Raw genomic sequence first — 19,670 nt, 5'->3', positions numbered from 1 at the left:
ATTGCATTTTCCCATTTTTATAATAATTTAATTAATCATATTATATTTTTCGCTTTTAAAAAGTTATTCTATTTCTAATTGTCAATGTCGTTAGTTTTATACATAGAGTATATATATAGAGGTTTTACTTAAATAAACGAAATAGAGGAAATGTTTTGCGTGGTCCAACCAATGTTGGCTCTGAGACCAATTAATTTATTGATTCATTTGAATTTCCTTACAAAAGCATTTGGTTGGCCAATTTCTATAACCCGTTTATTTGTTTCTATGGTTTGTTTAGGACGCCATTTTTGTGTGTCTGACATTGACTACTATCAGCATTTTTAATTAAAATCACTATTATTTGATTATAATGTATCTTCATTTTCAAAAGTGTTGTGTATCCAGTAAATGTGCGGAATTAAAGAATCAGGCGTCGTTTTCCTAGGAAGAAACAATCCAAGTTAGCTATATTAAGGATGTATGTGTGACGCTGCATTGCTTTTACCTGGTACGTGTACAATTATTTATATAGAACTTTAGTATTAATATATATTGTTATTCATAGGAATACAACAGAAGAAATCATGAAAATATTTCCCACCCATTAAAACCAAAATGTGTCTAAATTGGGCAGTGGCAAAATTACATTGAAGGTACATGGAATTATACTATATGAAAAGTTCTTGTTACCTTTTAAAAAGTTGCCTGTAAAGTACCATCAATTAAAATTATTATTTTGAAGGGGTTCATTTACTTGAAACAAATCTATACTGCTTAAGATACTTATAATTAATATTTTGGCTTAAGTCTGCTTAACCGAGATAATCTTTTCAACAAAAAATGTTAAAAAAATACATCAATACAAAAGAAAATTATATAATTTGTAGATAAACAAGATGAGCTCGATTTTATAGACAAGAGGTTGTTTTATTATATTGTTAATAGATCTTTAAGCTGTCTCTTTAACTCCTCGATTTTACCATAATAAGAGTACAGTAGTAATTTTGATATATATCACACATTTTAGTTTTTTATCGACGGTCTTTAAAGTATTTCTTTTTGATACGTTTTCTCCATTCTGACGTATATCATACAATTTAACGGTTTTAATGATCCGTTCCACAATTTTTACAATAATACTAAAAATAATTATAACATGTCTCAATACTTTTTGCGTTGAACAAGCAAGTAAAATATAAACAGATATAGACTTTTAGCAGAGCTGCTCTGCTTTCAGAGTGAAGGAACAAAAAGATAGAAATTTAATACAAATTATTTAAATTGATAGCACTAAAGAAATATGGAATAAGGAAAAAGGGTTATAGACAATTTTGATAGTTATAGTTATATAGTTATATATTTACCAGGAGATATCTTATATATTCAATTAAATTGCAGCCTTTCTTATAATCAAATTTAATTATTTTTTATTTATATATTTATATTTCATTTTTTTTAAATATTTATTATATACTTATATTTTAGCTTTATGATATTTTATAATATTGGTCTTTTTTTAATAATAATATTGGTCTTAATTTTATTTGAATAATTGAAGAATTTGAGGTTGGTCACATGATGCATATGAAGTCCTCGAAAATTGAAATGCTTTCCTATTGAGATATCTTCTTTATAGGTGCCTGTAATGGTAATGTAAACAAACCAATGAAATTCAGCGCCTTCCTGGCGTTCTCAGCGCCTTCCTGCTGAGACCACGCAAAACTATTCTGAAATTATTTGTATTAAATTAACATTCTATATATTACTCTATGTTTGTGAATTATAGCATTTCTATTAATTATATTCATAGAGAAATTGAGATTTAGCTTAATAGGAAATTTTGGAGAAATGTTTCGCGACGTCCAACATGTAGATGTCGCTACTTTTAACTTATTATTTACTTTAATCGCTGCGCTATAAGTCGCGACGGAATCTGATTGGCTCATTTCGTTTCTATGGTACGTTTGTTATTTATTTATTTTGAGCGCCATTTTCAGTATGGCCTTCATAAGGAACAGTGCGTTTAGAGATTAAATGATTAGTTCATTTGTATATATGTCGTTAGTACAAAAAGTAAAGTGAATTATTGATCTAGGAAGTGTTGTGTATGCACAACATAGTAAATGCACGGATGCACAGATAGTAAAGAAATGCAGAAACAATGGTTGATAATGTTAAAAATGCCAAACCGAATGAATTAAGTATCAAAGAAATGTATGATCGTTACATCATGTTCTGTTGTTGTAAGTTGGGGTAAGTTTATTCATATATATTTAAACATCAAATATATTTTTTTTTAATTTTAGAAATTAATCCCCTTCCAAAAGAAGCTATGCAAACGAGTATATACTTTTCTTCTTGGATCAATAGTTGCAGCTCCTATAAAATAAATAGTAGCTCCTGAATGCAAATCCATTAAGAGTAGGTCAACCAATATTCAATACACGAGGAATATTACTGCAAAATTTATTGCTCAAGTAAGAACAAATTTCTTAAGCTGACATCAATTTAATAACTACTTTGAGCGGTTCTTTTCATAAAAAAAAAGTTTAATTATCCATATAAATATAGTGGCTTAAGGCTTTTTAATAGAATAGATAGTTTTTTTTTGGATCCAGCTAATGGATTCAGGTGTATCCTCGGCTAGTATGTTTTAGAAGTCATTTGAATCGTCTAACATAAGTTAATTTTTTTTCATCCCATTGATCGTTAGGAAATTGTGAAGAGGCGGAACATGAGGGCTCTTTAAATAATTATAATCGCAGGGGATGACTCTATAACTTAAATTCTAGATGTTCCTATATGAATATACGAGCCAAGGCAATATCTTATGCCCCAGAAAATTGTTTCATTATACTGTCAGTAGGGCTCTTTTAACCTCTTCTTTTGATTAATTTTTAATTTTTAAACTCTTATTTTATCCCGCGATATTGCCACGTCTATAATATCACATAATTTTGTGAAATATCTTTTAAAAATGTAAATTCAAAACCTTTTATTTTAATTGTACACACAAAATAATTTTTCAAATAGAATATTACAAATAATGTGTGCTATATACTTTTTATTAAACCCATAATAGATATCTAATAGATTAAATTAATGGTGCTAAACAAATATGAAAAAGGGAAAAGACGGAAGAGATAATTTTGATTTGCAATGCACCAAAGATTTTTGCTTATGGTTTTATATATATATATATATATATATATATATATATATATATATATATATATATATATATAACACATTACTAATGAGCCAATCAAATGTCTTTACTATTGTCTGCAAATGTCTGCATCTCTATTACTCCATGATTACATTACTCTATGATCATGGAATAAAGAAACCTAGAAGCGCGTCTCCTATGTTAAAATTGGTTCTAAGTTACGCTCGGAATCCCCGTGTGATGGCGCTTACGCATGAGCCGTATGACGGCGGTGAATATTAGTTACGGCGGGAAATTTAAAAATGTATAGTAAAACATTTTAGCGGGATTTAAATTTCCCGAAAAAGAAAATTATTTAAAAAAGAAATTTTTAATTTTACTGGGAAAATAAAAAAATAATATATTTAAGTATATGTTATTGATATATTACAATAACATTAATTTTCTTTGACCATAAAGACATTGCTTTAATCACAGAGATATCTCCACTACCCAAAACACGTAATCTACTGATATTATCTTCTCTCTAATATTTAAAACAAACCTAAAACAAACATTAAAATAAGATAATATAACTATTAATGGTTCTGTTGTATTATTTTTTAGAATCAACTAAATTAACAACCTACCTAAATTGAGGTACATTTCATCAAATATGACAACTGCAGTTCGGTCTATACAGTCAAGTTTCTGAACTAACGACCAAAATTAGAGGTTACTACTCCAGCAGCAAAAAGGAACCTTATTCAGTATCTGCATTAATGTTCTTCTAGAAGGCAAGCAGAATATCTTCGATAACAGTTTATATCCTCTGCCACTGCATTTCAATAAGGGTAAAGCCATTAGTTATTCATCCAACCTGAAACGAAACTGATGGGACAGGCTGAGTTATTTGTAAATGAACATATAAATTTCAAGTGAGAATCTCTATTCTCTAATAATAAAGATAAGTTTCTTATTATATACTTACTTCTGGGTCTTGTTGTGGTAGAAGAATCTTCTATATATTTATCAGCCTCAAATAACTTATGTGATATAATATTACGATTGGGGGCATATGTTCCTTATCTGGTAGTAAAGGCAAAGAATCTCAATAAATATTGCTTAATTATTTCAATGCAATAAATCATTATTATTTAATAAAATACTGACTATTTAAATTACTAGTAGGAATTACATCTTATTTCAGCCATGGCTTTCCACATATTGGTCTATAGTCTTCATCTTTAAAATGATTACAAACTTTCCTGGACCTACATAGGAGATCATAAGAGATCCCCTTAAGGTTTTCTTTTTATTACACTAATACATTAATATACACAGAATAATCTATAGTAATTTTCAAATATATATAAAAACACATACCGAAAAATTTGACGTAAATAAACAATACAAATTATATCACCTACAAATGGCTGTTAACTGCTTAGGTTAGAGTCATTAATACCGAGGCCGAACGAGAAAGAAATACACATATAGCTCTTGCATTTTTAGTTTCATTTGGTCCCGTAAAGGAGATTCCGAAAAGTTTAAACGTGGGACCCCATTTTCCATATAACTTTCACTTCTAAATTTCTTTATTCTATGACTATGATGTGTATTGATAATAACTCAATATGAACTAATTAGTTTCAATATTAATTGAACTATTTTTTTGCCTTAACATTGGAAAAGTGATATTTCAATATCCTTTTGTTGAGGTGTATTAACGAGGATCTCTTGTATTGTCCTTTATTATTGCTGTAAAAAGCAGTTATAAGAAAATGTTAAACACCGTGTGTTCCTTTAAAGGGTTGTCTGAGTGGACGAATTGTAATTATAAATTGAATAGAGTCGATTTTCAGACTATAATGACTCAATATAAAATTATGTTAAAAATTAAGCAATAAGTTAAAAAAATAAATCTGACTATCTTGCAAAGTTTAAACATGTTTAATTTTATTTATATTAGAACAGTTTTATATTTATTGATCTTGTAGTTCAAATAGGTGAAATAATTATTTAGATGCTTTAAAACTCTTAAGATACCTTTTTTGAAATTGAATTAAAATATTGCACAGGTCAGGTCGAATTACCTCTATTAAAATTATTATATGAAATTAGTTCTTTAATAAATGATAATCTTGATTTAGTAAAAACAATTAAGTAACAAAATCATATTTCAATATTAACGGTATTATTAGAAACTCTTATCGATTTACAAATATTTATGTTTGAAGAAATTGTTATTATTGAATCAATATTTATATATTCAAATAATATAAAATATTCCTTATTTTTTAAACAATATCCTTCTTAAATCTATTTTTATTTAATGAGAATTATTTCGTTACACTGTCGCTGCGTGTCATATGAATCTTAGAAGAAACTGTTGTTGTTGCCTGTTTTGATTTAATCATATTTTGCATGATTCTACTTGAATTATCAGTACGACTAACAATTCTTGGTTAAATTTGTAGTTAGCCAGCTATAGCTATAGAAAATTTTATTGTTAATGAAAAGCTTAAAATCTAATTTTTATTATCAAAATTTATGAACACTCATAATTAAATTATAAAAAAAGGTTTTGTTTTATTCACAACAAACTAAAATATTTGATGTTATCAGAACGAAAAATTGTATTTATAACTGTAGAACTATTTAGTTTTTTGTCAGTTTTCCTTTTCCCTGTATTTATTTATCTTGAATTATAGAACTTCTATCTGAAATTATCAATTTATGATAAGAGTATAAATATACAAATATACTATCATACAGTTAATTTATAATAGAAAATATCTACGATACCTTAATAGATGTCTCACCACCTTATGTGCCACTTGCCAATTAGAGCTACACGTTATTTTAAGTTTTTATGTTTAGTTTTAAGTTGAAGCTATACATTACTTTGTAAAATTTGTAAACATTAAGGATTTTCATTTTTAGAATTAATATTTTAAGATTTATATGTAAATAAATAAAATGTAAAATTAATTATAGTATTTTCTTTAACACCATTTTTTGTGCACAACTAGTGATATGCGTTATATTTTCTGTCTCTATATATTATCTCCTATATATTATCCTATATACTGGAGTCATCCTGTCCATCTTTTTTGCACCCTGAATACCTTACTTTTTATATTTATTTGCCAATACCTTCGTCTCGCAGATGAGTAGGGCTAATCTGTAAATTGCTTTGGGCATTTCAATTTTATTATTGTTTTTCCATTTCCATTTTAGTACTCATATCGAAAATAAATATATACTTGAACTAAACTTTTTTTATTTCTACACTTAAATGTACTTACTTCTATTTTTATACTCTTAATTCGGATATTTTTTACATATTTTATTCTTTATTCATATTATCCATCCATATTATCTCAATATTCTGCATTCTGACCAATAATGGCTATTATTACATTATCTGCTTATTGAATTAAAGCTCAAAGATTTGGGTTAAACATCCACTTTGGTTTATCTTTTTATCCTGTATATTTTTTGAATTGTTCTTGCAATTTTATTACTTACACCCCTTGGTGTCAATACAACCTATGGTATATTTTTTTTTGTCAAAGGCTATTTCCAAATCAGTAACAGCTAAATATATTTGTTTCTTTTGGTTTGAAATTTTTCATTATTTGTCGTTTAATAAAGATATGGTCTTTTATAATTCTCCCCTTTTGAAATCCGCTCTATTATTCTGTTATCGACTTATCAACTGCTGATTTTAGGTTGTCTCCTATAAATTTCTCGTACATCACAGTCATGAGTTGTGAATAACAGCGTATCAATATATTTTTAACGTTCGGAAGAGGAAGTTCAATTTCCCTATGTTGAGGAAGTTTTTCCTCATTCCATACTCTATTGTAAATTTTTATTAACAATCCAATAGATATCTGATACCTTATTTTCAGCATTGATGAAAAACATTTGATTGACCAATTTCTACAACCCGATTGATTGTTTCTGTGATTTATCTAGGACGCCATTTTTGTGTATGTGGGAAAATAAAAAAAAAAACAAAACCAGGTGTCGTTTTCATAGCAAGAAACAACCCAAGTTAGCTCTATTAAGGATGTGTGTGTGACCCAGCATTGCTTTTACCTGATTCATGTACAATTATTTATATAGAACATTTGTATTCATATATATTGTTATTCATAGAAATACAACAGAATAAATCATGAAATTATTTACCCACCCTTTAAAACCAAAATGTGTCCAAATTGGGCGGTGACAATATTACATTGAAGGTAAATGTGCTATACTACTTGAAAAGATTTTGTTACCTTTTAAAAAGTTGCTTGTAAAGTGCCATCAACTAAAAGTTTAATTATTTTGAAGGGATTCATTTACTTGAAACAAATGTTAAGATACTTATAATTAATATTTTAACTTAAAGCTACTTACCGAGATAACCTTTTCGACAAAGATGTTAAAAAATATATCAATACAAAATAAAATTATACAATTTGTAGATCAACCAGATGAGCTTGATTTTATAGAGAAGAGCTTGTTTTATTACATTGTTAATATATCTCTAAGCTCTCTCTTTAACTCCTTGATTTTACCATAACAAGAGCACAGTAGTAATTTTGATATATATCATACATTTTATTTTTTATCCACGGTCTTTAAAGTATTACTTTTTGGTATGTTTTCTCCTTCTTGACGTTTATCATAGAATTTAATGGTTTTAGTTATTCGTTCCACAATTTTCACAATAACATTGTAAAAATAATTTTAACTTGTCTCAATACATTTTTGCGTTGAACAAGCAAGTAAAATATAAACAGACACAGACTTTCAGCTGTGCTGCTCTGCTTTCAGAATGTGTTCCCTCAAAAGATTAGTTTAAGAAAATTTAATACATTTCGTTTAAATTTAATAACACTAAAGAGATATGAAAAAGGGAAAAAGGGCTATAGACAATTTTGATTGTATTTGCCACGAGATTTAATTTCGAAATTGAATTGAATTGAAATTCAATTTCCAAAGAGATATTTATTCAATTAGATAGCCTATCTTATATTCACATTTTATTATTTTTTATTTACATAATTATATTTCATTATTTTTTATTTATATTCATTATATAATTATATTTTAGTGTTATGATATTTTATAATATTTGTATTTATATAGAATTTTATTTGAATAAATTATTTTGGAAAATTACATTTAATTGAGAGGTTGGTCACGTGATGCTTATGAAGTTCTCGACCAATGAAATACTTTCCTATTAAAATATCTTGTTTACAGGTGCCTGTAATGGTAATTTAAACTAACCAATGAAATTCAGCGAAATAACCTTTTCAGCGCCTTTCTGCTGAGACAACGCAAAACAATTCTGAAATTATTTATATTAAGTGACACTCTATATATTAATCTATGTTTGTGTATTATAGCATTTTATTATACCATCTTTATTAATTATATTATTCTATGGTGTGTATTGTTGTAAATTGACGATATCTGTGAGAACTTCAACAAAAGAATTATAATAACTCTATATGAACTAATTAGTTTCCATATTAATTCAACTTTTCTTTTTTTTTTTGGTTTAACATTTTAAAAGTGATGTTTGAATATTCTTTTATTGAGGTGTACCAACGAGCTTTTTAATTGTCATTTATTACTGCTGTAAAAAGTAGTTATAAGAAAATGTTACACACCGTCTGTTGTTTTAAAGGGTTGTCTGAGTGGACGAATTGTAAATATAAATTGAATAGAGTCGATTTTCAGATTATAATGACTCAATATAAAATTATGTTTTGACCTTTATTTATATATTTTTTAAGGTATAATATTTTGAAATATCTGTTTCAATATTCTTTTGTTGTGATGTATTAATGAGGCCCACTTTCTATTGAACGAATAAAAAGCAATAAGATGAAAAAATAAATCTGATTTCCTCTCCAAGTTTAAACACGTTCAATTTTATTTATATTAGAACAGTTTTATGTTTATTGATTTTGTAGTTCAAATAGGTGAAATAATACTTTAGTTGCTTTGAACCTCTTAAGACACCACTTTTGAAATTGAAGTAAAATATTGCACAGGTCAGGGCCGAATTACCTCTATTAAAATTATTATATCAAATTAGTTCTTTAATAAATGATAATAATGATTTAGTAAAAACAATTAAGTAACAAAAACATATTTCAAGATTAACGGTATTATTAGAAACTCTTATCGATCTTCTACAAATATTTATGTTTGTAGAATGTGTTATTATTGAATCAATATATATATGATCAAATAATATAAAATATCCCTTATTTTTTAAACAATAAATTTCTTAAACCTGTTTTTATTTAATGAGAATTATTTCGTTACACTGTCGCTGCGTGTGATATAAACTGTTGAAGAAACATTAGTTGCCTGTTTTGATCTAATCATATTTTGCATGACTTTACTCGAATTATCAGTACCACTAATAATTCTTGGTTACATTTATAGTTAGCCAGCAATCGACTAGAAAATCAATCCGTATGGTGGCTAATGCAATGATAACAATCTTAATTGATTGCAGATATAAATTAATAGATATATAAATCTTGGACACTGTTAGGATCCTATATCTAATACAATATAATATCTGTAAACTTTAGTCCTTTCAAATGCAATGTTTAAGTCATATTCTATATGTTTCTTACTGAGATTGTTTTAGAGATTGTTTGGACATGTCTGCTGAATACAAAATTAATGGCTTCTGTGGGTGATAAGTGGACTTTTTGGGAGGAAGAGAAAAAACAATGTAAGTTCATATATGCTTTAAACAAAAAAAACATGTGCTCTATCTAAATAATAGTATACATTGTATATGGTATTAAGAATGTTGAAAATTCGTTTTCTGAATTAAATTACTCTTTGGTTTTTTATAAAATATTGTCAATGGCATTTATTTAACCACTGTTATGCATACTTATTAAATATAATAAAGCATAAATTATATTCGAATAATGTACTATCATTTTTCAAATACTGTGAAATTTATCACACATACAAGGACGACGGCGTAATTTTTTTAGCTTCAAAGGCATGAAGCCCATGAAACAGTATTTGCAGAAGGATTATTGAATTAATATAATAATAGGTATTTATCACTGATCATTGTATTTATTGAAAGCCATGCTGTTAAGTTTAAGAGGGAAGTTACTTTGATTTGCGCAATATAATTTATTTTTCTTAATGATATTTCAAAAAAAAACGCCAAGATGCAGTTGTTACCACATGGAATTCATAACTGAATTCAAATTCATTATATTAGCTGCTTGTATGTATATTGATCAGCGATATCTATAGGTGAAAATAGAATGTATTAATATAAACAACTGTTAAACATCTTAATCTAACTGTTAAATTGGATGGTTGCAATATTTATTTACATAAAATAACACTTCTAAATTTAGAGTTATAGAGTTATTAAGTGTACACAGAGGTTAATCATTATTTGTTGTTTGAGTTGATGAGATCTGTCGCCGAAGCTCATTATACACTTAAAAGCTTACGGTAATGCTTTTCCGCCAAATTTCATTTATCGGTTTTCGAAGATGGTGAATTGTACGGCTTATTGGTGTCGCCAAAGCTTTCAACGAATCGGTGAAAGTATTTAAAAATTTTTTTTTTAAATTTTATAAAATATTTTTTTATTATTTTAAATCTAAGAAATCGGTGTTTATTTTAAATTTTAATTTTAACCTGTACATAGGTTTGTTTTCAGAAGACTTTTATCTATGCACAATTTTATTTTTTATTTGATTTTCTATTCGTTTGTCAAGATAATTGTTTTGTATTGATATTTATTGTGCAGGTTTGATTACTGATTTGTTTAATTGTTTTTAAATTCTAACCATAATAATTGTTGATTGGTTCTGCTTTATTGTTTTGGAGTTCTTTGGAACGCGCAACTTAACCTCAGGGTTCATTAATATTTTTGGTCTGTGTTGATATAATCCTGCTGGGGAGACTATAAACCAATAGTATCCGTCATTCAATTAACTTTCAGATAACATAGAAGAATCAACTCTTTCCATATATATGCGATGGACAAGATCGAAAAGGGGGAGAAATAACTTTTATAGAATTGACTGAATATGCTATTTCGAACTGTTTTAACATCGCATCATTGCTAGCCAAGCAAGAAAAGAGTTTTCTCTCGGGTATAATGACTGGGAATAAAAACTGGATCTACTAAGAGAGTTTCAAACGCAAGAAGTCATGGATTGTTCCTACGTCGTCACCGAAGTTGAATGTTCATGATTATAAGGTTTAGTATATGATGGGTTAGTTTTTGTTAATTACGCTGAAATAAAAAAAAATTGAATATATCTTGTAAATTTGCAAAAATGAAAAAGTATTTTTGTCTTTATCTGATCTGATCGGTGATAACGGCACATATAGCCAGAAAAGTTAGTATTAAAAAGGGACATACGGTCGAGTTACCTTTGCTATATTTCTTACTTAAATATAATGATATGCTGATATGCTAGATATGCGTGGATCACTAGAATTTACAATCTGGACGTGTTTTTATTCAAGGACGTGAGTAGAATTAACAATTTATAAGGTGCTGAAATCCAATTTCTAGATTGCAATGGAATACAGTGTTTTCAATATCCTAATAATTTAATATCAAATTCTATTCTTATAAAGTATCTGAAATACAGTTTTTAGCTATTTTTGTTATAAAAAAATAAAACATACATACAATTGATTATCGAAATAAGCAATGTTCATTAAAAATGGATTTGAAACCCAACAAAATCACAGCAAACTAAACTTTGGACGTATATCCATAGTAATGGACAAAATAAGACATAAATAACATTTATTTATTAATTAGTTAATGAGTCATCATTTGCTTTTAACAGCTTAAATCCTTTGCAGAATAGATTCCTAAAGTGTCTGAATAGTTTCCAAGAATAAGACACCATTTTTGCACTTAAACATCCGTCAGTTGCTTTAGTGATGTCGAACATGAAAATATCCTCACTCTCTACTCTAAAACTCCCCATAACGGTTCAATTATGTTGAGGTTTCATGATTTTGCTGTACAAGGAAGATATTTAGTGCTCAAATAAATACTGAACTATTTGGATGTATTTATTACCCTCTTGGAATATGACAGGGTTTGGCAGCAATATGCCAGTCATAGTTCAAGAATTTCATCAGTGGCGCTTCACCATTAGCTAATAATGTGAATCAGAGGAATTGCTAAACATCCTACATGCTTGACAGTAGGCACTCTGGATCGTAGGCTTTTTTGTGTTAGTTGGAAAAAATGTAAATTATGATTCATTGGATCATTTCACATTCTTCTACGTCTCTAGGTTTTATTATAGCCGCATGCATCATTTATTTCACAGTTTAACATTGGCTTCTATTGAATGTTGAGTGTTGAGTTCTGCTATCACTTTTACCGCAGTAGTTTTATGTTATCAGTCCATAATTCTTCTTTTGTTGCTCGTTGGTGTCTATCAGTTTACTTTGAGTTTTGCCCACTATTGAACTTCGTCGATGATATTTTACCATGTTTTGTATGTTATTCTCCATTGTCGTGGATATGGTCGCGAAACGTTAAATAATCATTCCGAGATCACATATTTCACCTATGGGTTCTTTGAATTGTCGCAGAATAAAGCCTATAATATATTGATGTATAATCTACATGATTTAGCATGTAAACTGAGCAACACATACGCGTCAAATTATTTATACGGATGATGTTTATATTATTTTATCCGTAACCTGTTTTTGTTAAAGAATGAAAATAGAAACAAAATTCTGATATTTTTTGTGTATTTTTGGTAATGCAAGTATTACTCATCCTGATTTTGATTTAATGAAAATATTTTTTGAAAAAATTTATATTTAGTCGAACGCAAAATATATAATAATAAAAAGACAATTTAATACGATTATTAAGTTTTTTTATTAACTAAATTTTATATTATACAGATCTATTAGGCATCAGTTGTAGGTGGTGCTTCTCCTTCCCAGTAATCCCAATTTTGCCGCTCAGCTTTAGCGAAAAACAAATATATAACCGACGTAATCACAGCTATGAACATCATTATCCAAAATACTAATCTCCATTGACGAAGTGTGCCCTACAAATAATTTAAGGTTTCTACAAGAGCTATATGAAATTAAATAATATATTTAATGCAAAGTAAGAATATTTTATTAACTTACATCAGGTGTGAAATATCCTGTTATAAATGGAGCTAGAATTCCAGCCCAAGCGCCGAAACCATTGATAATTGCCATCAGAATGCCTCCATAATGTTTGGATAGATCGGAAACGTTTACTTTCGTACTAGACCAAAAAGGACCCATCCAAAACATTCCAAAAGTGCAGAGAAATACAACTAACCATCTGGAGCAACCCACATACACCGCTATTACATTGCAAATAGCTGGACCTAAGATTGCTTTAAAATGGAAGTTTTAAAATTAATAACACATTCCTAAAGTTTCGATTTAATCAATCAACATGATCAAATAATTGTTCAGACGTGAACAATATATTTAGTGTGTTAGATTGGAAACATTTTTATAGATATTTTATAATAAGTCATTTACTGTGTAACATTTATTTTGTCAACTAATTAACATTTTAATGCTATACTTACATATTATAGTGTAGAGCTTCCGCATATTGAGAATACTCATTAATTTTTTGTTAATTATGAAGTCAGCTATAAAGCCACTGCCGATCGCTGATATCCAGCAAAAGACGAACGGCATAGCTGTGACAATTCCGTTGTTTTTGATGTTCATTTTCAAGAATTCCTTAACAAATTTCGGTAAGTCCGTATTCATAGCAAAAAGAACGTAGTTATGTCCAAATTGAGCAGCAAAAATTGCCCAAATTGGGCAACATGTAGCTATTTCTTTCCATGGAACATGAAACTTAGTAGGTTTTTCTAGAAAAGGAAAGTATGTATGTTATAAATCGCACACACACACACACACACACACACACACACATAGCGCTACTAGAAACCCATATGTTTTTTAATTAGCACTAACCCTCAAAAGAGGTGTGTATACATTTGACAGCTGTCGGATCATTAATTTGTTATTTTGATTATTGATTGAATTTTGAGTGAAGCAACTTTTCTTATTGTGAAAAAAATTTATAAAAAGTAAATTCGTCTGTTGATAAAATATTGCATTTTGAAGGGAAAAAATACAGTTGAAGCAAAAACTTGGCTTGATGCCGAATTTCCGTACATTTCTCCAGGAAAACTAACCATCAAGGGTTGATATGCTAAGTTTAGACGTGGTGAAATGAGCACCGAAGACGGTGAACGCAGTGGACGCCCAAAAGAGGTTGTTACCGATGAAAACATTAAAAAAATGACAAAATGATTTTGAATGCCCGTAAATTGAAATTGAATGAAATAGCAGACACTCTAAAGATATCAACTGAACGTGTAAATCATATTATTCACGAATATTTGGGTATGAGAAAGCTTTGTGCATAGTGGGTGCCGCGCGAGCTCACTTTTGACCAAAAACAACGACGAGTTGATAATTTGGAGCAGTGTTTGAAGATGATCAAGCGTAATAAACCCAAGTTTTTGCGTTGATATGTGACAATGGATAAAACTTGGCTCCATAATTTCACTCCGAATTTTAATCGACAATCATCCGAGCCTGACATACACAATGAACCCGTTCCAAAGTGTGTTATGTGCACAATTTAATAGTTAGGTTAGATTGTGGAAGAGTCATTTACATTGGCGGCCGGCTTGGTTAGCAAAGTAGCAGTCACGCTAGTAAGTAGGCTGGGTAACTCCTACTTAGTAAAAAGGAAACTCTAATATATATATATATATATATATATATATATATATATATATATATATATATATATATATATATATATATAAACCTCGGATTTTCATCAAAAGATATTGTAGATCAAAATAGATACAATTACCTAATACATCAATTTTCTACTTCCTCAAGACAAGTATTCATTTATTGAAATTAATATAAATTACTAGTAACAACATCAACAAGATTTTAGAAAAATATTTTTGTTAATAGACAGGTTTCTTACATACTGTTTATAATGATATATAAAAACTTACTGGCAATTATCTCTGCTAAAAATGTCTTTTCCTCATCGGTAATGAAAGGATGCGTTTCAGGGTACGAGAAAACAGTGAAGAGGAACAGGATATACCATAATATGGCGAGAAACCCCCATAGGTAAAAAGCATTGGCCCAACTTCTAGTATAGTAGATAATTACACCAGTTACGATGATTCCAACAATATTTCCTAAATTTCCTCCAGCATAAGCGATACCACCCAAATAGGCCCGTTCCTTTGTAGGCGCCCAGTTACTCATAAATGTCGCTATGGTCGGTACAATAGGTCCCTGTAAGTAGGTTATTTTAAATGTATTTACCACAATAAATTCAATAAAATAAAATATTGTTGGTTTCTCAATAAAATTTGTGAACAGTGAATGTGAAATCATAAAACATTTTGCAATAACATATTGTTTTTTACTATCACACAGTTAATTATTTGTTATTAGCTATAGTACTATTTTATTAATAATTAATATATAGTAATTATATATATTTAGTATATTTAGTAATTATTAAGTTATTTGAAATCAGAAGTATTTCTTTGAATTTGAAGTCGGCAATTTAATATTTGTATAGAAATTTTCTTTAGACCTTGTGAAAAAAATAGAATGTGACGGGATCCATAATCTAGAGGATTTTTCGAAAATGTTCGCGAACTTAATGAACAACTTATCAACAACTTAACAACTTACCATGACAATACTTAAATTCTAACTCTGTTATTTCGCAAAAAAAAATTAGTAAAATGGTATGGATTTTTACCTGTACAAGGCCAATTAAAAACCGAATAATAATAGAATAAACAAATCCCCAGTATTCTCCCCCTGATGTGATTAAAATTGGTTGAACTAAATTGAGTATGGCTGCCAGAAGGATACAAGTTCCAGTCACATGTCTGGCTCCAATTTTATCAGACAGCCATCCTCCCGGAAAATGTCCAATAAAATACCCCACAAAGAAGATATACTTAATAAGAGCTTGATCGTTTGAGTCCCACTTATATTGACCGTCCTAAAGGAAAATATAATAAAATAAATTGTTTTAGTAATGAGGAATTTAATAAATAAATATTATTACTTTAATTGGTGGATCTTTTTCGGGTAGTAAATTAGGACAGTCATCGACGATCCTGCTACGGTTTGACGGTGGTGGTTTTTCAACCATTTCCGTTATTGCTACGTTGATGACTACTCTCAAGTTGTAGACGTTGAGCATAGCCAAATGGAGAACAATAGCTAGAACCACTCTCTGTGGTATTATAAACTCTAAAAGCAAATAGTTCAGTTAGTGTTAGTATAGGTGGATATTTGAAATAATACGACAGTTTCTTATTTATGCATTTTTGAACTGTATGTTTCATATATTTTCGTATATAATTTTTGTATGTCGGCTTTTTAATTTAGGGACTTTTTAAAATTATTAGCCTTATTAGTTTAAGAGTCATATTGGTGGATATAAGTATTTCTTATGATAACTATTATATACATGACACTTCATTGACTGATTTTCTGTGATCTGTAGAATGTCTTATTTTAACTCTTACTCTAAAGTTAAATGTGTATAAATGATAGTTAGTAAGTAACTATCTTCCTAACTATTACCTGGCAAATTTAGCTGAATAGCAAGCATGCAAGCATTTGCCGTAATTATGGGTTCTAAAGGGATATAGCGCAGTATCACTTTATTATAGATATAGAACGAAATATCGACAATAGCATGCAACACTTTATTTTGGATCCGTTGAATGATGACTATATTAGACTTGCTGGCTAATATTGCTCCCGATCAGCTAATGTATTTAGTATTCTCCACCTATAGGAGTTAACAATTATTGATTTTCACTGTCGAGCATGTCCCTCAACGCATATTTTACTTTAATGTCGTTCAATGCCATGTTTTCGACAACGGTCCTGTGAGATGCTGTCCAAATATCGCGACGAGAATAAAAGAAGTTATTGATCCATAAAATTGATCTCTTGATACGAATATTCTCACAGTAACCATGCACAGGACTCAAATAATATTCATTTTTGGAGTTTGATCCGATGGAAGGAATTCATAATAATAATCTTGCTATTTTAAACATTCAGCAGTATTATACATTTACTTATACTTTTAAACAAGAAATTTCCATTTACAAATTTACAGTAAAAATATTATTGAGATTCCTCATAATTGTTTTTCCGATCATCTAATTGTTCTTTAAAATCTGAAATAAAATGTACTTACTTCCATAAACACAATGCAGAGGCTTAACGGCCATATTTAAAATTATGCAAGACAAGTGTAAATTATTAGCTTTTCTGGATAAATGTCAATAGAATGACAATGTCATTTTGTAACTAAAATATGTTTTATTTTAATCGGCGATCACCTTTAATAAGCTTTCGAACAGCACGGATGTTGTTATTTGTCGGCGTTGAATAGTAAGAATAGTAAGAAGACGTCATATTTATTTAGGAAGCACTTTATAAGTGATAAAAAGAAAAATACAATATAATATTAATTTTTTAATTATAAATTAACGGAAATGAAACAATAGACGTTGACCATACCATAAACTATTTACTAAACTATTACATATTTGGATATACAATAGAACAAATGCATCATATATAGATAACATTTTATAAAAACTTCTTTGTAGATATAATCCTTTATACTTCCCACACTAATTACTAATTAATTTCTATACAATAAAAGTTGCGATAGAATATTTTTCCAAATTAAGACAAAGTTAACATATATGGTAGAAAAAGGGTTTACCCTTAATGGGTATTATACCACCACTATACTATACTATGAAATTAATTAAATACCTAAAAACTCAATAATGTTAAAATTTTGTGTTTTCTTTGGTAAATATATACCTATTAATTGTTCTTTTATTTCTTAGTTTCTTCTCTTTCTCGTTCTTCCTTATTAACAAATCGTATAGCTGTAGCAAGTATAATACTTTCCCAAAATAGCTAACTTTGCAGGATTAATTTTATACAATCTTTTCTTGCACTTCTGCAGTCTCTATAAATTGGACGATTAATTGAAATTACTTAAATATATAATTCCCTAGTATCTTGTCAATGTTCAATTGTAGGATAGTCTTCTGGTGTTCATGTTGACTACCTGTACTTGCTTTATTATTGAGTATTATAATATTCTTAATACATTTTCTTTAATTCTTTAAGCAATTTTTTTTTCTTTATCGTCATGTGATTTTCAACTTTCAAAGTCTTCCAAGGCCTGAAATATAGATTAATTTGTTTAATATTTATATTATGTATTTGGCAAAGATGCTGCCGAAATTCAGTATGGGTACTAAAATTACTAAGTTGGGGACACAGAGTGCAGATGATCCTTTAGCAGCAAGCTCAGGGTGAAATTTTTGCACGTGTCGGTTTCTTTCTCTTGCTTCTGAGTATATCTTGTTACAAACTTGATATACTAATTGACTTTCACTGCAAAATTTAAGTAATTTAATTAATTTATCCTATCTGTAACAATTGAAACTAAACTTATCTTAGACCGTTCATATCTGTAATCCTGTTAAAACATCGGAATGTTTAATAAAAAGGCGTTATTTTTAAATAAAAAAAAAACGTCAATAAAATAACTTTCTAAAAAGTCGTATTTACTCTATTGTTATCTTTTGCCATCAAAACAAGATATATGTTAATTTCTGAAAATAAATTACATCCATAAAGCAAATAATCTGGTGGTATATTTGGCAGCATCGACTTTTAACATTTCGTTTGCCGCGAATATGTTACGCCGACTGATATACGAATAGTGTCGAAAGTAGCCTAATATCCCATGATTTTTGATGTATCCTGACCACAGATGCTACCCATACCGGTTTCCTCCCTCCTCATAAACCAAACAATACTAGATCATTGAATAGAATAGCAATAAAGAAGTTAGAGATAAGAATAGTAATCTGGACATAACTCAGCGATTTTAAAATAAAATGTAGAGAAGTGCTGTTAATGTATCACCATTAACCAGGTCATTAAAACTATTATATGATCTCCAATGAGTTACTGCAACAGCTGATAACACAACTTATAAACAAATTGATCAAACCTTAGATTTTAATGCTAATATCTTTAATTTTTTAAAATTTCTAATAATTTATGACTGCATAATATTACCCATTGAACGAGTAATTGTTCAGATTGTAATTTTTAGTAATCTAACTAAGATATTATTAAAAAACTTGTGTTAAATAAAGCATGTAAGCGAAATATAAAATATTGTTATGATTACTTAGTGCAACACCGTTTTCGTTAAATCTGAGTTGAAAATTATATGTCACTTTATGCTATTATTATATGTAAAGTAACTACTTTGTCTGGATTATATTTTCATAAATTTAACTAACAACTTAACTAATAATTAAATACAGAAAAAAAGTCTTCT

The 19,670-nt window shown here is 28.6% G+C and overlaps 1 protein-coding gene across 1 annotated transcript; it reads right to left on the bottom strand.

Moving 5' to 3' along the window:
- Positions 1–13,103: 13,103 nt before the first annotated feature.
- On the bottom strand, positions 13,104–17,561 carry LOC143198004 (sialin-like). The gene is made up of 7 exons (XM_076406904.1): positions 17,484–17,561; positions 16,332–16,519; positions 16,017–16,265; positions 15,247–15,538; positions 13,777–14,070; positions 13,337–13,575; positions 13,104–13,251 (listed from the first exon to the last, which is right to left on the bottom strand). The coding sequence occupies exons 1-7, from the start codon at positions 17,515–17,517 to the stop codon at positions 13,105–13,107; spliced, it is 1,443 nt and encodes a 480-aa protein (XP_076263019.1). The 5' UTR covers positions 17,518–17,561; the 3' UTR covers position 13,104.
- Positions 17,562–19,670: the final 2,109 nt, after the last annotated feature.

This window comes from Rhynchophorus ferrugineus, unplaced genomic scaffold (genome assembly GCF_030347505.1).
Source record: "Rhynchophorus ferrugineus isolate W39M unplaced genomic scaffold, kcgeb_rfMv2 rfM1, whole genome shotgun sequence".
Lineage (NCBI taxonomy): Eukaryota > Metazoa > Arthropoda > Insecta > Coleoptera > Curculionidae > Rhynchophorus > Rhynchophorus ferrugineus.
The sequence above is the reverse complement of the archived record's forward strand: the minus strand, read 5'-3'. Positions and strand labels throughout refer to the sequence as shown.